General features: G+C 46.0%; 1 protein-coding gene across 1 annotated transcript; it reads right to left on the bottom strand.

Annotated features, from left to right (window-relative positions):
- Positions 1–18,040: 18,040 nt before the first annotated feature.
- Positions 18,041–23,836, bottom strand: LOC142584580 (uncharacterized). The gene is made up of 4 exons (XM_075694692.1): positions 23,148–23,836; positions 22,113–22,181; positions 20,978–21,058; positions 18,041–18,712 (listed from the first exon to the last, which is right to left on the bottom strand). The coding sequence occupies exons 1-4, from the start codon at positions 23,194–23,196 to the stop codon at positions 18,600–18,602; spliced, it is 312 nt and encodes a 103-aa protein (XP_075550807.1). The 5' UTR covers positions 23,197–23,836; the 3' UTR covers positions 18,041–18,599.
- Positions 23,837–25,099: the final 1,263 nt, after the last annotated feature.

Genomic DNA, 25,099 nt, shown 5'->3' with positions numbered 1-25,099 from the left:
ACCGGCACTGGCCGGGCACTCTTGCTTTGGTGCGGTGAGAAAGCAGTGCGAGGTGGAAGTGGCGGGCTCGTATGGCGAGACGTTTCCGGAGCGAATAATTTGGTACCAGTTGGGCTTGTGCGTGTGGGAGGCGCGTGCCGGCCGGCAGTGCGATTTGTGGCTCGTATTCCAGGCGTACTAAGTGCAGCCACGCTGGCCGTAAGTCTCGCCGGGTCGCGTGAGCGTGTTAGACACCGCAAGAGGGAAGACGTAGAATGCTCTCGCGGACGGCTGCACTGCGCATTCTGAACGTCGTGGGCTGTATCGTGCTGCACAGAGAACTCGTGAATCTACTCGGTTTACACGTTCGCATTTCCCTTCTCGCTTTCCTCATAGCGAAACTTTGCGCGGTTGTTGGCAGCGTCGTCTGGCGTAGTGGCTGCAAACCTCATTCGCGTTGGCACACTGATCGTTGACAAGCTTCGCGCTTGTAAATCTTGCATTATCTGCCGTTTTGTTGCCCGTTTCCGTTTTCCCTGTGCGTTTGTGCTGCTAGGCGGTAATTGACGGAGCCCGAGGTGACGGCGTTAATATATCGTGTGCTCAGATCAAACGGGTTGCTTTATTTGTTAAAAAAAAAAAAAACAGCCTGCTGGAGCCTGTGCATGGAGTGGTGTCGGCTTTTTTCAGCGCAACTTAAGTATTTAGCTGTCGCTCTCAGGAGGGACAGTGCGTTCCTTTGCTTTTTTAGTTTTTTTCGTCACTATTTTTTCTGTGGCATCTGTTGGGAGTGCCTTTTTTTTCCTCGGGACCTTCTGAAGCGTGGTTATACCTTTTGTACGCTGTTCTGAAGTTTTCTGGTAGCATATGAAACGTTTTAGCCAAGATAATTGCGCCTTTTATAAACTCCCAGTGGAACTAGCGGTGGAAATTTCATTTAGGGTTAAATGTTTGTCTTACTTCGAGCGACTCTGCTTTACTGTGCACGATGACGGTGGCTTGGTCTCTCAGCTTCATTGTTCTGGCTCAGTTGGGTGCCGCGACGAGAAGGTGCTGCCTCTAACCGGAGGTTCTCACGGAAAAATCAGCCCTCTACCTGAAGCTTTCCGAGCTACTATACATGCTTCTAAGATGTGATATATTTGTATATTATGACAACTAATTTGCCAAGTTGTTTTACTAGTGTTCGAGGACATTGACAAAGGACGTATGTAGCTTCATTGGAAATCAAGCGTTTAAATCCTACCTTAGCAAGCTGAACGTTTCTGATAAGGGCATGAATGAGTATGCGCTTACAAAGGCTGCCTATATTCCCTGGCGGCCCATCGTACTCATTTCCGACAATATATGTTCTTTCCACTTTATTATTCAATTAGTTTTGTGAAACTTGTGTACGTCAGAGCGCTTTGCTTCGTGCGCCTTGGTCACAGGGTTGCAAGAAATGTATTTGGCGAACGTTGCTTATTTAAGGGTATTTTTCTCTTCTTGTGTACAATTAATGCATTCATCCGGTGCTAACATATAAGGCAGAAACTTGAAAACTTACAAAGAAGCTCGAAAAGAAGTTAAGGACCGCGCAAAGAGCGATGGAATGAAGAATGTTAGGCGTAACGTTAAGAGACAAGAAGAGAGTGGTATGGATCGGGGAACAAACGCGGATAACCGATATTCTAATGGACATTAAGAGAAAAAAATGGAGCTGGGCAGGTCATGTAATGCGTAGGTTACATAACCGGTGCACCATTAGGGTTACAGAATGGGCGCCAAGAGAAGGGAGCGCAGTCGAGGACGGCAGAAGACAAGAAGGGGTGATGAAATTAAGAAATTTGCTGGCGCTAGTGCGAATCGGTTGGCGCAGGAGAGAGGTAATTGGAGATCGCAATGAGAGGCCTTCTTTCTGCGGTGGACATTAAATAGGCTGATGATGATGAATTACATAATTAGTCGTAATTAATCGAGTTATGAAATATTATTTGATGATTTCTAACGTCTCAGCGTATCTAATAGTAAGAATTTCTTGGTGGCTTCTTTTGAGAAGATCGTGGCAAGCTGGATCCAGCCCTTCGTCCCTCTGAAAACAAAAAAGAGAAATCCTAATTTTCCCTGGATTTCGCGTGACACACTTCACCTGTAGCGTCGCGTTACTATGTCAAGGCGTTTAAAACGGAACGGTGACCCCCTTAAAATAGCTGAATTTAACGTAGCCAAGGCGGAACTTCGCCTCACATTTACTTCATCAAAGGACTTGTACTTCAGGGTTACATTACAAGGTCTAATGAAAAGTAACCCTAGAAACTTTTGGGCTTCAATTTTACCCAGCTCAGCCTCCACAAATACAGTTGCTATAAATAATGTCCCTTCGAATGATCCATTCATTATCGCCACCGCATTCAACGAATATTTTCAATCGGCATTCACAACTGATAACTTCGACTTACCTACCTCCATTCATGACATTATATTCAGTTGGCGATATTACCGTGTCTCTCGAAGATGTTTTGAATCTAATTTTGAGCTTACAAAATGACAAAAAAAAAATCATTTGCCCCTGATGGCATTAACAATGCTTTTTTTGTTAGGTATTGTGCTTGGACTAGCAAATATATGACTAATTTTTCGAAAATCTTTATATACCTCGACAGTTCGTTTAGTTTGGAAATGGGCAAAAATTTTTTCCGGTGTATAAATCTGGCGGCAAGCAGTTACCATTAAACTATCGTCGGGTGCCATTAATGTTCCAATCATATAAACTTCTTGAACATATAATCCTTAAGCATATTATGCAGCTCCTTGAAAATAAAACATTTTGAGTGATGCCCAGCATGGTTTTCGTCGCGGGTTAATTAGTACAATAACTTAGCTCGTAGAATTCTCGCATTACATTTCACACGTTCTCGACACTGGAAGTCAAATCGATGCCATTTTCATAGATTTTTCCAAGAGATTCGACACTGTTAAACACTCAAAACTGCTCCATAAGCTTCGCGCTATACTTCATAATCCTTCCTTAGTTGACTGGATCACTAGCTTTTTACATAACCGTTCCCAGTATGTTTCGTTTAATTCCTCAATCTCGTCTGTAGTAAATGTTACGTCCAGAGTTCCTGATGGTTCAGTCCTGGGCCACTTTTGTATATAAATGATTTGCCGAATTATATATCCGCAAAAATTTGTCTGGCACACCGGGTAGGGTTGGTTCAGAGCGTGTGTACACATGACAGCAGCTATTCAGAGAGGAAAGGCGACGCGAGAAACTTCTTTGGACCACACCGCATCGAGTGTGCACAATGCCCTCTCGAGCTCCCTGGGCGTCGCCACAGTAGCCTCTTGACAGCTGTAATTATCGGTAATCCCCCTCAACAGTATTGCAGAAACTGCAGCACTTCCTTTTCTACTAACGTGCGAGTCTAGAATGGACGTTCATAGAGCTGTAGAGAGGAGGGAAGGGAAGAGAAGAGACAGTTCCCATACAAGGGGGAGGGGGAAAAGGTGACGTGAGAAGGCAAGGAAATCCTACTACTATAGACACGGCAGCAGTTGCGGGGAAACTGGATAAGCTTAAGTTCAAGGTACGGTACAGTACGTTCTTGCTATTTCTGAAAAATAAACACCATGCAAATATCTCAAGTGGACACATTACGCAGGGTGGGCCGAAGCAGAGCCGCATTATTGAAAGCGCACTGCAGGGTGCAGGAGACACTACGGAAGCGGTCGACCGTCAAATCAACACTTCTGTGCCCGCCGCTTAGCTTTGCGCCTATGGCATATTGCTAGAGGCCGTGGATTTGATCCGAACCGCGGCAGCCGCATTTTGACGGGGGCGAAATAGAAAACGCACGTGCGCTTAGATTTTGAGGTATGTTAAAGAACATCACGGTGTAAAAATTTATCCGGAGTCCGCCACTATACGGCGTGCCTCATAATCCGATCGTGGTTTTGGTTCGTACAGCCCCATAATCCAATTCAAGCTTAATATTTCTGCCACAATGCGATGTGCTATGTACAGCAATGACAATGCTCAACCCTCTCAGAGGTTATGAAAATTGGCGCACAACAACGCCTCAAGCAAACACCTTTCCCTGTGTGTTCTGTGATTACGCAGACAAACAGCAGTGGTGCACGCAAGGTAATGTGTAACATCAACTCACCTCTCGTGTTATTATTAAAGGTCGAAGAAATGGAGCTTTCGCCGTCAACATCACCGCTAGTTATCGTCAATCAAAGCAACCAGCACAGAAAGCTTCACTTACATTGATTTCCAGAGTGCTTGGGATCTGCATAATTTTCAGATTTTCTTTTTTTTTTTTTGCGTTGTCTGTATATTTAACACAGTGTAAAACTGTGCGAGTTGGTTTTACCTTCATGCAGCGCTAAAGTAACGTCAACACGAGACAGAGAAGTACTCATGACACTCGGACAGGCGCTGATCAGTGCCTGTCGCGTGTGCTTCTCTGTCTTGTGGTTGCCGTTATTATTGCGCTGCATTCTTGTTTTCGGTTTGGCGCTGGCATTTATTCCAAGCTTTATATCAATATAACATAGTACATCGCAAAATAACAAAGAATTGTAAATCGGCGCTTGGTCTTGCCTGTCTGGGTTTCGTGGCGTCCTATTTCTTGTGTGCTTGTCGACAGTGCATTTACCAGAGAATGATGGAGTTTAGCCAACAAGCCCCTGCAGCGGCATTGTGAACAACGTTTCACTTCTGGAAAAAAAAAAAGTTTGTTTTGCAGTGAAACGTTCAGTTTAAATTAGTTGTCTGGCGTGACCAAAGTTAGCGTTCTCGTAACTTCGTTACATGTTCTAGTTTCCACGCACGAAGCAAGGAGCTCAGCAGAACTGTTTCCTTTCCTGTTTGTTTAAGTTATTCCTTTGTCCGGCCTCTTCAACCCATTTGTTCCATCTCTTTCATGGACTTCTTCCTATTTTTCTTCTTTCACTGAAAGCGATGAAGGTTTGCGCTGTCCAATTTTACAATGACCCGACTTTTACTCCAAGAACATGTAAACCTGGCTGCCTTTCCCCCGAAGACATAACTACAGGCCGGACTTTAGGGCACAAGTAAATGTCGGTTTTAGACGCTTAAAGCAGTCTTTTAAAGCCTCATTTCTGGCATGATTTAGTTCGAAATGGGCGCTAGAAATTGTTCGTAAACCCCGGCTTGTTTTTTGTATTGAGTATGGACAGCCCATTTTTATGGTATGAAAATTGACGGAGCGTTCACTGGTGGGGTCTGAAAGGCAGGAACCTTACTTTGCAAGCCACCGCTTCACAGGGCTTGGCTGGGCACACAAGGGGCCACTTTTTTTCTTTTTTTGTTTGTCAATACGCATACTGCAGCGAACACTTTCTGACGCAATAAGCAGGCATTGCACTTATAGCCAAACTTTCCTGCTCGCATTGGCGCATCAAGTGTTGGAAGCACGAAAAGCACAAAGCACGGCAGGAAAGCTGCTAAACGGTTGATGTGAGAAGACAAAATTGTTTGTTAAGAAACGTTTAACTGAAAACAGAAGCACTGAATAGTGCACATTCAGAAATCTTTGTAAAAGTTATACTAGCCTGAGATGATTCTAATCTCTACGTTTCTGCGTTCAAGATTGTGCCTCATATCCCCAGGATAAGCATGTGTAGACTGAATATCAGCGATCGACAGGGGGAAATTGATCGCTTTTGTATTTCCGTATGCTTGACGGCTTTACCACAGGACAGAAAAAAGCTTCAATTTTTCGGAAACTTTTTCGACAGCTGCTACACACACATGGGATGCATTAATCTTGTCTTATGGTGCGCTAGCTCTGTCACGACTTGTGAACTGCTCGCAAGGACGTTTCCTTAACCGAATTTTGTAGTATATTGCCGTGGCTATTCTTTGCACAGTGTTTCTCGCAAAGGTACGTCTATTTCCTTAGGTGCGCTAATGTAAATAAAGTAAGGGGGGAAGGTGAGGCGAGTGGCCGAGTTAATCGCTTTAGTTGCGCTGCCGTGGTTGTCTCTGTGCAATCACGGAGGAGCAAAAAGGGGTACCGCGTCATTGCAGTCGACAGTACTTCCAACGGACTCGGCATGCTTCCCCCTAATTAACGCACGTGCAGCGTTTTCTGCAGTCTTTCCATGCTGCAGTCTACAGTGCACCTTTCTCACAATGCTGCGCCTTTCCCTCTCGAATCTCTCTTGCAGTGTAACGCGGAGTTGCGTGTCCACTGCCGAAGAAGGACACTTTTCGTGGTCTTTTCCTTTGCCACTGCTAACCAGTGCCGGGCAGATGGTCGGAGTCCGTCAAAAGCAGCTCAACTAACGTCGACTGTGTTTATTTTCTAAGTCACATTGCGAGATGCGTTGCCGTTAGCATAGCAACGGCGTCTGCCCATGCTGCCAGCTGTCGTAGGAAGAACAAGTGAATGTGTTTCCGGAACTTAAGAGGTGCCCTAAAAAGCGTTTTCAGGAGGGAAATGCAAAAATAAGCGTATATAGGCGCCAAGGAAGGACATAAGCATATATAGGCACAATAAAGTCAGTGCCAAGCCACTTCTTAACTCATATTTCGCGTTCATACACTCTAAAAACTAAGGGAGTGCCGGGCACTCTCTTTGAGGGAGTAGCTGCTTGTCCCATATTTCACTCTCTTTTCGAGAGTAGATCGACCCTCTTTGAGAGAGAGTAGGTCAACTCCTCCTGACAGAGTTTTGTTACTCCACCGCAAGGGATTGCTAGTACTCTTCCGCAGAGTGATAATACTCTTCCCACAGGGAGTGCTAGTACTCTTCCGCAGAGTGCTAATACTCTCCCCGCAGGGTTAATAGTACACCGCCAGACCGAGTACTTCTACTCCCCCAAACAGAGTGCTTGTACTCCTTCAGAACAGAGTGCTAGTACTCTTCCCAATACCCTCTTAGCCAAGTCCTGGTCACGCATGCAGGCAGGAAATCAGATCAAATTAGGGCCGCTGATATACTGTTCCCTAGGCGGCTCCTCAGAGACACTGGCCCGATTCCAAGCGGCCTTCAGAATAGGCGTGAGCAAAGTTATGCAGGATTTTAAAGTCATTTTTTCCTGGCTATTTGCTGGCTACCGTGAGGCGTGACTGCTCTGAAGCGGCCTATGCGTATGCGTCACGAACGCCACTGAGGAGAAAAAAAGCGAATTAACACTTAATCTGCAAATATCTTCGCAAATTTCACAATCAGGAGTCACACAATCTAATTAGAATACAATTGTCAAGGGAATCACATACTTATCAAAAATCACAATGCTCTATACATCATGTAAATTCGAACCCGCGTACACTCGCATTCGTACAATTCAAAACACACATCATAACCATTACACCACAGCGCCGCCACGCCCAGTCGTATTCTTTTAGAGGTTATATATATACCAAACGTATTTGATGAATCTGCCGTGGTGGGTGGGGTTTCTCTGCAGTGTGCTGTGCTGTTGTGTACTGGAGTACGTGTGCGTTTGCATCATTTCCATTCCTTGCTACGACTAACGAAGGAAGACAACGTAGACGACAACGTGAGAACTATTCACGGCTTGTCGTCACCGCAGGAAAATAACAAATGTGCCGTTCAGCTCATGATCGAGTGCTTTTCCAGTCCATGCATTATATGTTCTCCAAAATACGCGGATACAAAGTATTGCGCCAACCATCCACGTATGTGAATTTAATTCGCGCGTATACTGGTGAGCAACTGCGACGCCAGTACCAGGCATTTCGACGTGCCTCACGCTGCCGTGTAGGCGTTCTTTTCAAGTGCATTAGTTTAGAGTTTGGTTCAGTCCGCTGTGAGCTGTTGTCCTGCATTAGCAGCGGATCGTTAGCGTTTTGAAGCGCATGCATTCCAGCATTTGGAGACTGCTTATGCCGATAGCCGCGTCAAATGCATTGGCACGCATGTTTAAATGACTAATGTGTCCACTTGTTACGCGTGCACTGCTCGTATCCTGTGGTAGTGCTCGTTCTAAAAGCTTCGAAGACCATCTACACTCATGGTATGGTATGGTATGATGAACTTTAGTTGGTTGAGCATTTTAGAAGAAACAGCGCAACACAAGGACGACGCAAAAACATGCCACACCACGAAGCGCTGGTGTGGTTGATGCTTTTTTTCGTCCTTGTGTTTGCGCTGTTTCTTCTTCCACGATACACGCACACCACAGGTACGCGAAAGTTTAGGAGCATAAGTGGTTAACTCTGTTTTCCCCGTTTTCTCTCAGTGTCAATGGCACAGTGCGTTGCCCGGAATTGTGCACGCTTACCCCCATATGCAGAAATGCATCATAACTTGAAGCCCATGCTTGACTTGATCTAAACGACGCAAGTCGTGAACGCACCAAAAGAAAGGCATTGAGCGTCTTCGGGGACGTTCGCACCAGGCGTCGTTTATATCAAGTCAAGCATGAGCTTTGTATTAAGATACATTTCTGAATACGGGGGCTAGACATCTGCTTCTTCCAGAAAATGTCGAAGAAACGCCCGCCAAAACCAGGCACATTCGTAAACTTAACTAGGCAATACGAAGCTCCATAGAAAAAAAGAAGAGTGGTATTAAAAGCTTTCAGTATTTTTCTTTACTCCAAAATAGTTGCGCTCTCGTGGCTTCACTGTACAGAGATAGTGCAGCGTTAGCTAGAAAGCATGAATTTCCTAACTCCATGCCAAAACAAGCTTGTAAAATTATTTAGGTGCTAGAATCCAGGGTTTGTAGCGAGCCTTGAAAATCCTTTATTTCTAAAATGCCATTTTCAAGGCATTGAAAACCCTTGAATTTTTAGAAGTACTGGAAAGTCCTTAAACTTGTACACTTGGCTAGACTTAGCAGACATTGCCAAGCGCTCTTTTCCCTTCTGTGACACTCTTTCGCATGTCACAGAAAATTGTCTCTGGAGGTAATAGAAGGAAAGCGACATCCTTAAAGTTGAAATTACAAAGGAGCTGCAGATACCAGTTTTATGCACATGGAACCGGCGACAAATGTGCTTGGAGGAGCAGAAGCAGGAAGCTCAACAGTTGAGGCATTCAAAGAGAAGCCGTGAAGAGTAAATTGAGAGCGACAGACACAATAAAAAGAAATTAGAAATGACTATTGCTTATTTGATGGTGAAAAAAGCTGAGGCAACAGATGACATCACATACACTGTCAAACCAAACAGTATTCAAAAACTGCAAATGCTGCAGGTCCAAGTAGTTAATTGTGCTATTGCAGAAAAACTTTGAGCGCTTTCTTGAAATGCTTCCTTGTGTGCGTTTAGTGGTAGGCAGTGAAAGGCAAATTAGCAGTCTTTCAAATGTTTGAAATCACTGAAATGCGATTTGTTTTGTTTTCTTTTGTTTGCATTAAAGTTAACGGTGTTCTTGAACAAGTTATTGCCTGTCCAAACTACTACACACATTGCACGAGGTCCTTGAAGTTACTGTGTCGGGGCCTCGAAAGTTCTTGAAAACCATTGAATTTTTTTCTTCAATATTGCTACGAACCCAGTAGAACAACTGTCATGGAGTAAAAACCTTGGCTGAACAGGTGCTTATACGCAGAGCACAGGAAGACTAGAAATGCAGTAGTAGGCATGGAGGGCCCTGAAAAAAATGTGCCACATCCGCTCGTCTGCCTTATGTTTCTGCACCGACTGTCGCATTTTTAATAGAAGTGCACTTTCTGTTCTACTCCAATAAACGCAACATTACGAACCACCAGTGTGGGGCAGTCCTTCAGCCAGTGCAGAACTTTTTCTGTACATCCGAGTCAGCTCTGTCATTTTTCCAGCATTGTAGTACAAGATTTGTTAAACTGGTTTAGCAGAATATGAGCAGTATACTCTTAAATTAGCTGTTTATTTGTATGCACAAGTTCAGGTCCTCAGTTTGGTTGCATGACAAATTGCCATACCTCAATAGATACAAGAAACAATTTTATTACAGTTTAATAAAATCCAAACAGTAATAATCACAACAATATAATGACATACATTTCTTTTGGTACGTATACAGCCCATGTCCTGGCAGTGTATAAATTCAACTATACACCGCAAGTACTGTGTCCTGACCACTATTATTCACATGTGTAAAACCATCACAGCAATTCAACAAATATCACAGTAATTAGTGACATACACTTTGTAACTGCTTTACATGAGCATAATGTATACAAATGGTCCCTGTTTGAATCCCACCGATGGCAACGGTTGTTGTGGTCGCACCGATGGTACGACCTGTTGGGAACTCGGCGCTGACGCCCGTTGTTGCACCTGGGTCGCAAGCCCCAAGGGTAGCGTTGGCCTGGCGGCCTGGGGTACAACTGGAAGCATCCGAAGGTCCCGGCAAAGCATGAGTCGACTGGTAACAACAAAACAACTTGTTTATTTTAACATCGCAAAGAGTTGGCGGTCTGGTTGACCGAAGTAGAGAGACGGGAGAGCACTTTACTCAACAGAAGAAATCGGAGCCCTCCTTTTGGCGTCCGGGGGCAGCTGTTTTTATACTCTCGCAGTTGAGGGCAAGAAGGAACCCCTCAATAGACGAGCACGTGATTGTACAATGGCATAAGGTGACGCATACTGTCGTGTCGCCTGAGAAGGTGACTCACACTGTCGTATCGCCTCCGGTCGGGCACAATGGCTGGGAGGAGAAGGTGACTTCTACTGTCGTATCGCCTCCGGTCGGGCACAATGGCTGGGAGGAGAAGGTGACCCCTGCTGTCGTATCGCCGCCGGTCGGGCACAATGGCACATACACTCACACACGCACATGAAGACACGTGGCATCGGAACATGCCTGGACGCGCTTGGCAGGGAGCGTAGCGGCGACGCCGAACGGGCCAAAATGTCTGCCGCTTTGTTGCAGTCGCGCCGGCTAAACCGCGCGTCGTAGGCGAAACGTAACAGACCGCCCCGCCGGGGGAAGGAGATCCCGATGGACAGGGGACTGCATCCGCTGTCCGGAGGGATGTCGCTCGATGATGCTCATAACCGAAGTCGGGCGTCCCTCGACGTTTCTTGAGCGCAGCGCACAGAGAAGGCCTCGTTCTCTCGTTCAGGTTCGCACAGGACACTGCAAAGTGACTTCGGGAGAGTTCACATTCTTGTTCTCGTTCCCGGCAAGCGTTAGAACTACGCTGAAACTCAACCGCTCAGTCAGCAAGCACGGCACAACCCTCACTAAGCCCTGCCAGGCTCTTTCCCCTTTTATACCACTGCCTAGTTCCTTACAGTAGTCTAGCATCACTCAGAACTCGTCCACAAATTGGAAAATTGCACTAGAAAGCATATCATCACTTTGAAACACTAAACAAAAGCAATATGTTAAAAAAATCCCGCCTCAGGAAAAAAAACATCAGTAACAAACAATTTTGAGGCTGATTCCTACGTTAGGGGCTTCGACTTAAGCCATCGGCGTTACCGTTGAGACTCCCCTTTTTGTAACGCACCTCAAAGGAATATTGTTGCAAAGCGAGGCTCCAGCGCAGGAGGCGGCCATTTTTGGGAGAGATGGTCTGCAGCCATTGGAGAGGGCAGTGATCCGTCTCAATGATAAACCTCGAGCCGGCTAGATAGCATGACAATTTCTGAACGGCCCACACGAGACATGCACACTCTTTCTCGGTGGCGCTATACGCCTGCTCACGACTGGTCAGCTTACGACTAGCATACAGGACGGGGTGTTCTACTTCTCCATTTTCCCGTTGGCACAGTACAACGCCCATGCCTCGCTCACTAGCATCGCACTGAACAACGAACCCTTTTGTATAGTCTGGCGATCGTAGCACAGGCTGACTTGTTAGGGCACTCTTTAGGGCGCTAAAAGCTCTTTCCTTTGTCTCGTCCCAGACGACTGTTTGAGGCTCTGTCTTTCTTAGAGCATCCGTCAGGGGAGCCGCGATATCAGAGTACCTGGGGATGTACCTCTGATAGTAGCCGGCGACACCTAAGAACGACCGAATATCGGTCTTCGTGCGCGGTTGCGGAAAGTCTCGCACAGCGGCCACTTTTATTTCAGAGGGGCGGCGACGACCCTGACCAATCACGTGACCGAGGTAGACAACCTCGGCCTGTGCTAACTGGCACTTAGGAGCCTTTACTGTCAAGCCCGCTTCGCGCAGGCGGGTTAGCACTGCCCGCAAGTGTGCCATATGCTCAGACCAGGATGCGGAGAATATCGCTACGTCGTCTAGATACGGTAAAGCGAATTCTTGCTCTCCCCGCAACACTTTATCCATGAGGCTTGAAAAACAGTATGGCGCGTTCTTCAAACTAAAACTCAACACTTTAGGACGGAATGTTCCCATTGGTGAAATGAACGCCGCATACCTACTAGCCTCTTCTGTAAGTGGAACCTGCCAATAACCCCTGACAAGATCTAGGGTGGAAATAAACTGAGCGCTACTAACTTTCTCAAGGCGCTCCTCGATGTTAGGGATCGGATAAATTTGATCCTTAGTGATGGAATTAAGCCTGCGGTAGTCGACGCAAGGACGAGGTTCCTTGCCCGGTACCTCAACTAAAATCAAAGGGGAGGTATAATCACTCTCACCTGCCTCAATAACACCGAGCTGTAGCATTTTCTTTACCTCAGCCTCCATAATATCACTCTGGCGGGGTGTCACCCGATACGCCTTGGATCGTACTGGCTCTGGGGAGGTAAGTTCTATATCATGAGTAAGGACAGAAGTCCTACCAGGCCTCTCAGAGAACAGACCTTGAAACTCTTGTAAGAGCTGGTGTAGTTCGGTTTTCTGCTCACGCGACAGCGATGCTCCACTGACTAAGTCACTAATGACTTGACCGGTGTCTTCCCTGTTCGTCACTGAGCCTAGTCCCGGAAGCTCGACCGGAAGCTCTTCAGGAACGTTTACCATCATGCACACCACTGCTTCCCTTTGTCTATAAGGTTTGAGCAGATTACAGTGGTAAACTTGCTGTGCTTTCCGCTTTCCTGGCAGACTTACCACGTAGTTAACGTCCGACAGTTTCTGAACAATTCGTGCTGGGCCCTCCCACTGCACGTCTAGTTTGTTGTTTAGCGATGTGCGCAATATCATGACCTCATCGCCCACCTCAAAACGACGGGCCCTGGCTGTCCGATCATAATAAACCTTGGCCCTCTGCTGGGCCTTTGCCATTGCTTCACCTGACAACTCCTGTGCCCTTCTTAAGCGTTCGAGGAGCTTAAGCACGTACTCCACCACGACTGGGTCGTCGCCCCTGCCTTCCCACGATTCTCGAAGCATGCGAAGCGGAGACCGAAGCGAGCGACCGTACACCAGCTCAGCTGGCGAAAACCCCGTAGCCGCATGCGGCGCGGTCCTTAATGCAAACATCACCCCAGGCAGACACAGCTCCCAGTCAGTTCGATGTTCAAAACACAATGCTCTCAACACGCGCTTCATGACGGAGTGGAGCTTCTCAACGGAATTCGACTGTGGGTGGTACACTGAGCTGTGTAACAGCTTTACCCCACACCTTTCGAGAAAAGTTGTCGTCAAAGCGCTAGTAAACACTGTGCCCTGATCTGATTGGATTTCCGCAGGAAAACCAACTCGCGCAAATATGGACAGTAGTGCATTGACTATGTCAACTGAGCTGAGTTCTTTAAGCGGCACTGCTTCAGGGAACTTTGTCGCTGGGCAGATCACAGTCAAAATGTGTCTGTACCCCGTGGCTGTTACCGGCAGAGGTCCCACTGTATCAATAACGAGCCGTCTAAAAGGCTCCGTAATGATAGGTACCAATTTCAACGGCGCCCTTGATTTGTCCCCTGGTTTGCCCACCCGCTGACAGGTGTCACATGTCCTCACGAAATGGTCTGCGTCCCGAAAACACCCTGGCCAATAGTACTCTTGCAAGAGACGGTCCTTAGTTTTCTTAACTCCTAGGTGTCCGGACCACGAACCCCCGTGCGACAAGCGCAACAAATCCTCACGATAGCATTGAGGAACGATCAGCTGATCGAACTCCACTCCTCTGCGGTCTAGATACTTCCGGTACAGGACTCCACCTCTTTCCACAAAACGCGCATTTTTCCTGGCGATACCTTCCTTGACATTGCAGCGTATGTTTTCTAGGCTACCATCCTTCTTTTGCTCGGCTATCAAAGCCGACCGGCTGACTTTTAGCAACCTATCAAGTCCGTCTGACGTAGGCGCGATGAGCAAATCAGTAGATAGCTCTTCTAACTTTCCCGTGTCGGGCATTTCCTCTCCAGTATCTGGCGCCTTCAACGCTACGGACTCAATTTGATTCAGTTCGGGCGTGCTCTGAATATCAGCTTGCTGCGCCTCTGACCCTTTCTCATTGTTCGATAACGTCGGCCCCGCAACTACCGCCTTTGCAGCGAGCTCCCGAACCTTCGATCTGGTTAATGCCTGAACGCTAGCCTCACCAAACAAAAGCCCCTTCTCGCGCAGGAGGTGATCGGACCTGTTTGAAAATAGGTACGGGTACTGGGGGGCAGCATAGATGACACTGCCGCCTCCGTTTCAAGCGCTCCGAAAGGTCCTTCAATAAGCACCTTTGCTACTGGCAGACACACGCTATGAGCTTCCACGGCTTGCTTGATCCATGCGCACTCGCCCGTGAACATATGGGGTTCTACGTAAGAGGGGTGAACTACATCCATCGTAGCTGCGGAATCGCGAAGCACTCGGCACTCTTTCCCGTTCACGAGGAGGTCTCGCATGTAAGGCTCGAGAAGCTTCATGTTCTCGTCAGTGCTGCATAATGAAAAAAACACAACTTTTGGTGTTGTTTCCGGACACTGCGCCGAAAAGTGACCCGGCTTCTGGCACGTATAACAAACGCGCGCTTGCCTCATCTCGAACCGCTTTCTGCGTTCGGCTTCGGCTGCCGCCGTCTCTTTACGTTTGGTCGGACTGCTTTCACTCGCATCCTCACTACGCGTGTTCCCCTTTGCTCGCATGGGTGTGAACTTCGGCCTCTCAAACTTCGAGCCAAATTCACCCTTTTGACCGTCCTTAGCTCCGCGAGCCCGACGCGTCACAAACTCCTCGGCTAGCTCAGCGGCTTTAGCCACCGTACAAACGTCTGGCCTATCCAAGACCCAGTACCGCACGTTCTCCGGTAACCGACTATAAAACTGTTCTAGCCCAAAACACTGCAGAACTTTCTCGTGGTCACCAAACGCTTTCTCTTCTTTGAGCCACTCCTGCATGTTTGACATTAGCTTGTAGGCAAACTCTGTATATGACTCATTCTTGCCTTTCTCACTTTCCCGAAACTTCCGACGGAAAGCCTCCGCTGACAGCCTGTACTTTTTTAGCAGACTCGATTTCACTTTGTCGAAATCCTCTGCCTCCTCTCTATTCAAGCGAGCGACTACGTCGGCCGCCTCGCCGGGTAACAAAGTGAGCAAGCGCTGTGGCCACGTTTCCCGAGAGAACCCCTGCTTCTCGCACGTTCGCTCGAAGTTAACCAGGAACAAACCAATGTCCTCTCCAAGCTTAAACGGCCGCATCAGGTCAGTCATTTTGAACAATACTCGTTCTCCTGCACCGTGTGCCTGACTTCCATTACGAGCGCGTTCCATCTCAATCTCGAGACGCTTCATTTCCAACGCGTGTTGACGGTCGCGCTCTTCTTTTTTCTCTTGTTGCTCTCGCTCTTTTTGTTCTTTAAGTTCGCTCTCCTGTCTTTTTGCAGTCTCCCTCTCCTCAATGGTCTCAAGGCATTCCGACAGCTCGTCATCCTCAGCTTCTAACTCAAGAATAGCCTTTAGCAGTTCTGGTTTTCTGAGTTTGTCCGAGACATCCAGACCCAACTCTCTTGCAAGCTCCAACAATTTCGGTTTGCGCAACGACTTCAAATCCATGGCTGCTCTGAATGCTGCTTTCTCTACTGCCTATTATTGTCTTGCCGCAAACTAACCCGGCAGCAACGACAACCACAACTACCAGCTCTGTTTCTGACACTAACAAAAGCCTGGCAAAGCTCAGAAGAAGAAAGTCCCGCACTCACCAAACCTCGCAGCCAAGAGTTCAGCGCAGTCGTTCCGCTGCAGGCAACCAGTCATCACACAGGGCTCGTTGCACTGCTCCCGGATGGTCGTTGAGCTGCTCAGCATACAGTCAACTGCATCTCTTCGCTGCTGGCCTCCGTTGTCGCGATCTCACCGCTGGCAGACAGTTGTTGTGGTCGCACCGATGGTACGACCTGTTGGGAACTCGGCGCTGACGCCCGTTGTTGCACCTGGGTCGCAAGCCCCAAGGGTAGCGTTGGCCTGGCGGCCTGGGGTACAACTGGAAGCATCCGAAGGTCCCGGCAAAGCATGAGTCGACTGGTAACAACAAAACAACTTGTTTATTTTAACATCGCAAAGAGTTGGCGGTCAGGTTGACCGAAGTAGAGAGACGGGAGAGCACTTTACTCAACAGAAGAAATCGGAGCCCTCCTTTTGGCGTCCGGGGGCAGCTGTTTTTATACTCTCGCAGTTGAGGGCGAGAAGGAACCCCTCAATAGACGAGCACGTGATTGTACAATGGCATAAGGTGACGCATACTGTCGTGTCGCCTGAGAAGGTGACTCACACTGTCGTATCGCCTCCGGTCGGGCACAATGGCTGGGAGGAGAAGGTGACTTCTACTGTCGTATCGCCTCCGGTCGGGGACAATGGCTGGGAGGAGAAGGTGACCCCTGCTGTCGTATCGCCGCCGGTCGGGCACAATGGCACATACACTCACACACGCACATGAAGACACGTGGCATCGGAACATGCCTGGACGCGCTTGGCAGGGAGCGTAGCGGCGACGCCGAACGGGCCAAAATGTCTGCCGCTTTGTTGCAGTCGCGCCGGCTAAACCGCGCGTCGTAGGCGAAACGTAACACTGTGTACCTACACATGACTAGTGCCACCCGATTACTATTACTCACAGGTGTAAAACCAACAACGCAGTTCTTTAAAAAATATCACAGCGCTTAGTGACGTACATGCTGTAACTCCCTTGTAGAAACTTAATACAAACACGTGAGGACACAGAAAGCTAGCAGTGGGCATACATGGGAATACCACCGCCTCAATACTAATTCACAAGTGTAAAACCAACCAAGCAGTTCTTTAAAGAATATCACAATGCTTAGTGACATACATTTTCTAACTAGCTTATATAAGCTTTATACAAACATGAGAACATACACAAAGCTAGCGGTGCACCCGCATAGAAGTGCGGCCATCTGAACACGATTATTTGCAAGTGTAAGCTCAACAGAACAGTTCGTTATAGTGACGCACATTCTGTAACTGCCTTATACAAGCTTAGTGCAAGCACAAGAATGCAGAAAAATATAAATTAAAAACTTGCTCTATGCATACACAAACAGATCAACACAAATGGTAAACACCGCTTTGAAGACAAATGTGACTGTGGCAAAGCACAGTGCTGTGCCGGTTGAAATTGCCACCCACAAAAGTATTGAGCAATGCTTAAACCACAGGCAATAAAGTGCTGAAAGACTGCGTCTCTAACGTAACTATTTTAATTCAAATTTCTTGAATATAGGGCTCACTTGCAGATAAGGCATCTGATCCAACTGACCTGATTCTACACCTGCTACGTGCATACAATGCACTCAGATATAACTGGTAATAATAATTATAAAAGGCATTTAAAAACTTGATAGTATGATGAAAATGCATGACTAGAAAAGTTCTGTCCCCCTCGTACTTGTTAAAAAGGTGTAAGTACGACACATGTTCTTTTTTTCCTCAATTTTTGCATTAATGGACAGCCGGGAACCTCGAACCGACACAAAAATAAAGATACTGCTATGTTAATAGTGTTATGAATAATTTTTTGCGAAAGCTTTTTTACAGACAAGTTGCAGTCTCGTTTCTGGAGGTTGAGCTGTATCTTGCAAAATAACTTGAAGAGTGGTCACATGGGAGCATGACACTATATCATAATGTTAGTTTCAGTTGACTCTCTTGCCCTACAAGTCGCTGCTGACTGTGGCCAGTGATGCAACAGCAGTGTCTGTGTGATTTTCATCACACTTCCATCCTATGCCATTCTTACCAGAGTTGGCGGCACATAGATACCCAAATTTAGATAGTGTTGCTTTCTCAGGTGGTTGCTTTTGATTTGCTCAATATCAGTTGGCACTTCAGCTGCATCAAAGTTCTTTTTTACCTCTTCAACAACAACATCAACAACAATCTTATGACACCTGTGTTGTCCTTCTAGTTGCCTACAAAGACCAGTCAATCTAGCAACAACACTGACAGTCTCTACTATCTTGTAATGGGAGAGAGGTGTGTCCCACCATGTGTTTCACATTGTTGTCACTATGTGGGCTGGCTGGGGAGGCAACAACTGTAATATGTTTGCATTTGCATATATTAAAGTGATGCTTGTACTGTGTTATAACACCTAACTTAGTCTTGCCCTTGCTGCACAATAACACTGGCTCACAGTCGTGGTGAAAAGCTTTTGTATGTTGAGCAAATGAGTTGTATCCACTACAAAAAAAGTCAGTGATAGCACACATGTTGCTCTACCAGGCCTGGTGTGGTTCCTTCTGACACTGCTGCTGATGCTGACGCGCTGCTGCTTGCCTCGTACACTGTTGCAGCTGCAGTAGACATGGCAGTCTCTGTATCTATTGCTGCCGTGTCATCTGTCATGGTAACTTCCAAGTGGTATCGGGCTCACTTCTGCAACAGAGATGTTGTTTGCCCCTTGAGGGCTCTCATGATCAGGGCCAATAATTTCGTAGGCATTGTCTCCTGCATCGAAGAACCAATAAGAACAGCATGAATTAATAAACATAGCTCTAAAAAGTACGGACATCAAGACTTAACCACAAGCTTTGCACATAAGTGACCGGGCTTAATGAATAATACTTGCAGGAGGAGTTACACAATTGTTTGTGTATATTACAGTAAAGCCTCATCAGAAGATATTCAAGAGGCACGGGAAACATGTCTCTCTAAACCAAAAATTTTAAGACACTGAGGAGCCAGACTAGATCACTTTATTATGCATCATCACTAAAGTATGTTTTGATATATCTGAAGGAATAAATGCTCAGGGTGGCTTAAAGGGCCCCTAAACCACTTCTCGACATTTTTTGAACATTTCAAGTAAACACGCGTATCGAAATCAGAATGTCGTCACGATCGACGAAGCCAAATGCCAGAGTGCGTAGCACTGCCGGAGCACCACAATATGAAGAAAATGACCCCGTGCGCCTCTCTGGACCTATCCTGCACCCCCCAGTTTGTCCTGACGTCACCAGGCTGTCTCTGATGATGTCACCAGTTTCCGGTGCTGTCGATTGGTCGAACGAAAGTGTACGACTGCCGGCAAGGCCTGCAAGCAAATACACACACTCCTTCTTCCTCGTCACGTTGCGAGCGACGCCATTGTGGGCAGCCAACGGGGGCAAAGAACAGAAACGCCAACAGAAGGGTCTCCCTATGAGGCTCTTCAACACGAGTCACCATACAGTTCCGTTGTATTAGCGCCACTCCTCGCAGGACGACGGGCCAGCGTGGCAGCAACAGAGCTCGTTGGTGTTGGCCTGTCCCGTAACATTTGGAGGTGTACTAGGCAAGGAAAAGACGACACTGTCCATATGGCGTGTACCATATGAAAGAGTAAAATGAGTGGGGACTACTTTTCGATAATCAAACACAGTAGCTCCACTATTACTGCACCGTTTCGAAAAATTCTCGTGGCTACCTGTTCATTGCCTTATTGTGTAGAACTGCAACACCGCAACTAAATTTCAACCTCGGTGGTTTAGAGGCCCTTTAAAGAAGACATTCACAGCTTTTTAGTGACTGTAGATTGTGTTAGCTTCCTTCCCAACTTCTGGAATTTGAACACTTCACTTTGCAAGCCTTGTTGCTCGCAGTACCTTTGAGGCGCTCTTAGACGCTCGTCAGCTTCAACTGCCGACACTTTCTGCCCTGCACTGTCCTCGTTGCCCTCCTTTTCTGGTTCATGCTAAAAGAGACATGCGCGATTGACTTGTGTAAGGATTGCGTGATCTTTACGCCCTTCGGAGCACACAAGGTGCACAAAGTGAATGTGCCTGGGTTGTGTGCCTTCGAAGTAGTGAATACTTAAAAAGTCATCCTTAGTAACAAAGGTGTCTCTTGTATACAGTATTGTTAACGTGGCAAACATCGGAAAACCAACCAAACCATTTTCAGATGTCTCTTACAACCAAGTGCATCTTGTAATGAGATTCTACTGTACTGAATATTTTTCAACTATGGATCATCTGCATGTACATATAGTCACAAAGACATGTTGTGTGGAATGGCGAATCGGGAAACAGTTCGTACTCTTACTTTTTGTCCCTAACATAAGCAGCTGATAACAACATGATAAAAAAGCAGGCAATGTGGCTAGAATGGAACATAATCCTTCAGCTCTAAACAGTTTTTTGGGCCCACATCATTCCCTCATATGACATAAGGAAACAACTTGATTGCAGTAATGGCTGCATGTGATCTGAGTTGATTGAAACAAACTATACGTAAGGTTGTCCTGCTGGTGATCCTGGCTGCGCGATGCTTCTCATGCTTTTTGGCACGATTCCTTTTTTTCCACTCCACTTTTTTTCAGATTTTCTCCCCTTTCCCTTCCCCCTTGTGTAAAATAGCACACTTGAAGTATCAAATCTGTTGAACTAACGTGTGTATCAAACCTGTTAACATGTGTGCTTCTCTGTGGTCTGTGTTGTATTTTTGCGCTGCACAATTCAAGATGAAAGATGGAACGTCCCTGCCTTTAGTTTAATTGTGTGTGTGTGTGTGTGTGTCTCATGTTTTGAAATATATGTACATTCAGGAGTGCCTGCATGCCCTTCTCTCCTGCTCCAGTGACGAAAAGGAGAGCCTGTTTATGTACCATAGTAAAAAATTCAAAGGTTTTCGCTGTGCCCATTACATCCCTTATCATATGGATCTGTCACAATACAGAGTAGCAGTGGTCCATAATACTAGCCCATCCCAACATAATTATAAATTAACACATACCGACATGCTGCGAAACAGCTGTTGCAAAGCCGCTGGTGAAGGCAATTTCCGCAGCACTGCAGTGGTACAGCCGAGTTTCACCTGTATAGTGACAAATCCATATGCGTGTTAGCAACTCAGTAGTTGCTGATGGTTTCATAGGCTTTACACTACACAATAAAGTAATCTAGACAACTTTGTTGGAACAAATGCACATAATTAGGACACCACTTAAACACTAACACGATTAATTGCCCCCAATCTCTCACTCACTAAGGGATAATACTACGGAAACATCGGTGGAGAGCTCAGATTAACACAGCCCATAAAGGACAAGCGTTCTTTGAGGAAAACAGCTATAACAGCGGTTAGTTTTCTTGATCATTTTATGTGCTAGCTTTGATTTAAATGTCATGCAGTACTATAAAATACGAAGTGCCGCATTTCTAGCAGCAGAAGGCGTCGTCAGGCTCATGGTACAACAGATTTTTGCACTGTTTGTCAGTGAGCCGACACATACAAAGAAAACCGAATTCACACATACATATACAGTGTCAAGTGCACTTCTCCTTCTGAAAACGCAGCAACCAGTTCCAATGTTGCTGAAAGGAAAGGTAATATAAAGTGCGAGACTGCATGGAACTGCCACTTATGACTGTAAATGTATGGTCTGCTGATTGCAGAGGTAGTCACATGCTATTTCTAGTCTCTTTTAGAAGCATTACTAAAGAATAAATTAAAATCTATTCATAAGTCACGAATTTCATGCATCCACAGTTTGGCTAAATAACTTGTGAGAAAAAGACATGTTTACCTGGAATAGCAACCTTTTTTCCTGCTGCAAAACTTTCCTTCGAATTAATGAAATAACTTTACAGTGTCATAATGCGTTTCTCGCAACTACTTGCCGGCAGTGGCGAGTTAGTGTTTATATCCGACTCATTGGGCGACAATACTGCCAAACACAAATGCTTCACGAACACGAGAACACGTTCCTCGCAGAGAATAGCAACCATATATGCCTCTGTGAGACATGATCGCACCTTTGTGGTCAAAATGTACATTAGAACGACATCACCATCTCATTAAAAAAAAAGCCTCCGTACAAGGCAGCCGCCAACTGCATAATGTGAAATTGCAACTGATGTCCACTTACTGGTGGCCTGTGTTTGAGTCACTTTTGGCAGTTGACTGGGTGCTGAGAAATGCACGTCCTGGGTTGTCTCTGCAATACATACAGGGTTGTGTCAAATGTTGAAAATATATATATGCCGGCATTTCATCAGTCGCAAAACAAACGAGTAAACTAATAAACAACTGTAATGTAAACAGAGTACACATCATAAGATAGGCTCTCAACTGTTAATGCATTACGCAAAAAACCTAATGCATAGGAAAGACTATATGTATACACACGAAGCTGACACACAATTTAATTCGCTCTAGGTTTTTCCGTGCAGTATATTCAAATTATTATGTCTCGTGGTTAGAGCAAAATTAGTGTAAATTACGAACTAAATTATCTACCCTGGAAACTTTTCTTCAATATGCACCTGTGTGCGCTTCGAACGAGTAGCGTTGTAAAATTTACGTACATGGCATTTAACATAGTTGCTGAACACGGATTTCCTTTGCCCTGTGTCGTGTACAGTGAGCTACATATATCTGCCCCCCCCCCCCTTTTTTGTACTAGCCATACTGCGTGCCATTGCACCTATTCGCACGTCAATAAACCTCACGACACAGAAATAAAAAAAGCGCCAATCACCCATGCCTGCATGTTGTAGTGGGCCTAACCTAACCAAGCATGGGCTGTTGCTTTTTATAGTAAACACAGGCACCGTGCTCATTGCAAGTATGTATCGTGTCGCTAAGCAAATATGCAATTTCATTGTACCACTATTTTTTTATCACATGGATATATCTGTTGAGAGGCAAGACAAAAAGCAGTCACTTCTCAGAACTAATCAGCTTTCTTAAAACACATTTTTAACTTTTCAATGACACTTGCTGCTATGTGTTTGTCTCCAGAGAGCATACTTGATTTGACTTTCCAATCAGAGACATTACATAAATATACCATGTTAAGATGACTGCCTGGAGCACGTGAGAATTTTCATCTTCGTGTAACATACTGTATCTTGATTTTGTTGACATTTGGTCAAATGGTACACCCAATATACCCACATACTAGTTTTCTTGTCCAAATAACATGCCAATGTATTTTGATTTTTTGGCATTGGCTCCTCTGCACTACGTGAAGTCGCGCTGCACTGGCTCTTTCACATCCTCGTGTCCTTGCAGCTGCCTTCTTGCGTTATATAAGCGGGTGCCTGAAAAATATCGTATGCAAAAGTCAACACAAGGGCATGGTGCAAAACAACATCAAGACAGTCAACGCCATGGCAATAAAAAAGTCTTAGCTCTTAGTCTTCCTAGTGAAATGCATGCAAAACATCCAAATGACTGCAACAGTCAACTGCTAAACTAACTTCAATTTTTAGATTTAAGCAAAAAAACAAATAAACCACAGTTCATCCTTGTTTTTCATGAATGTTAGAATACTCCTGCTAATGAATAGAATATTGGTCATTTTCAGACGTCATAGGTCTGTCATGAGTCTGGTGTATCGCAAACACCACTTGTGACACATCCTAAGCACGTGCCCAGTGTGCCCCCCCCCCCCCGCACCATCCCTGGTTGTGCCACTGCTGAAGCCATAATTTCAGGATTATAGCTGCAAACATGATGCTCAGTAGGGATGAAAATATTGTCCTTCAGCTCAATGGATATATGGATGTGCCTATAAAAAAGGGCAACAAGGCTTGTTATGGCAAGCTTACCCACATTTCAATACTAACAAGTTCACTGCGGCCTGCATCTAAGCTTACTACAAGGCATGAACTTATTTTCATGCATGAGGTGCGCAGTGGAGTTCATTTTCGACAGACCCGACTACTGCTGCAGTTTGAAATCTAGCATTTTAGATTCTTGTAGGCATGTAAAAGTTGCAGTTAAACCGCAGTTATTAGTTTATTACACCAACCTATTGTTCTGTGTACGACAGACTGGTAACACGGAATTAAAGCAACATTTTATTTTGATATTTTATTTCTCTACTAAAAATATTCAAGCGATAAACACATCTTGATCTGCCATGCTATAGCAAAATGCACACATTACGCTTGTAACCCCCAGAGGAAGGCTGATTTAGCTGTTCATATGACATAACTCTGACAAGCCAACTCATATTAGCAAATGCACAGGCATGTCCAAAACAATAAGCGTATGCAAAGCGCCCCTGCAATTGTAATTCCACACAGCAGCCGTTATATTCGATGCCGATGCGTAACTAGCTGCTCGACAATTCACCGAATTCGTAGACATAAGCATCCTTTCAGTTTCGCACCGTGCACGAAAACCGCAACAGGTGACAGAACCAGACCTATAATCACACCATTTCAACATGAGCAAAAACAGTTCAGTCTTAGGGATAAACACAGTGAGAGAGATTTAGTGCGCGACGGCGACGAGCGACGGCTTCGAGCGACAAAACGGGCCGTCGCTTGAACAGATGGCTCGGTTCTGGAAATCTAGAAATCGTCGCTCGTCGCCCAGAAGTGCTATGAGCGACTAGCCAATAGCGCGAAGCCGGAACTGGATGTACATACATCGCTCAAATACTACCGATTGTCGCGCGGAACGAGCAAATGATTCAATCTTTATACGTGCAAGGATAAGGACGTACTGCAAGACCTCCGGAAATATTTTATGCTACTTTTTATAGTAAAATCCATCAACGTAAATTACTAAAGCACGCGTCACGCGTGACTGCAGCCCTCATGCCGGCAACACCGGGGAGGCGTCGCTCAAAATCGTCGCTCGCACGGAGTACGACTTGTAGGCGACGAGCGAACGCGACAGCCATCTCCGTCGCGTCGCTTGTAGCTGCCGCGCGCAAGATCGCTTATATGGGTTTATACTTTCTTCAGCATAAAACATGGATTCCTCATGCGTTTTCAGTCAGTTCAAGATAACGCGCCCAACTAACCTCTTGCAGCATGCAGCTGAATGCCTGCGGCAAAGTTTCTAACTAGCACTGGTGCTGCACGTAACTTCAGTGGTCGCAGATTCCCCCTGCGC

The sequence above is a fragment of the Dermacentor variabilis genome, chromosome 1 (assembly GCF_050947875.1).
Source record: "Dermacentor variabilis isolate Ectoservices chromosome 1, ASM5094787v1, whole genome shotgun sequence".
NCBI lineage: Eukaryota > Metazoa > Arthropoda > Arachnida > Ixodida > Ixodidae > Dermacentor > Dermacentor variabilis.
Note: the sequence above shows the minus strand (reverse complement) of the source record. Positions and strands in the feature narration are given on the sequence as shown.

Coding starts and splice junctions, on each gene's coding strand:
- LOC142584580 (XM_075694692.1), bottom strand. CDS start 23,196: ATGCCAAAAAATCAAAATACATTGGCATGTTATTTGGACAAGAAAACT. Junction 22,182..23,147: donor TTATTTGGACAAGAAAACTA/GTATGTGGGTAT, acceptor TATGTATTGCAG/AGACAACCCAGGACGTGCAT. Junction 18,713..20,977: donor AGCTGTTTCGCAGCATGTCG/GTATGTGTTAAT, acceptor TCTTCGATGCAG/GAGACAATGCCTACGAAATT.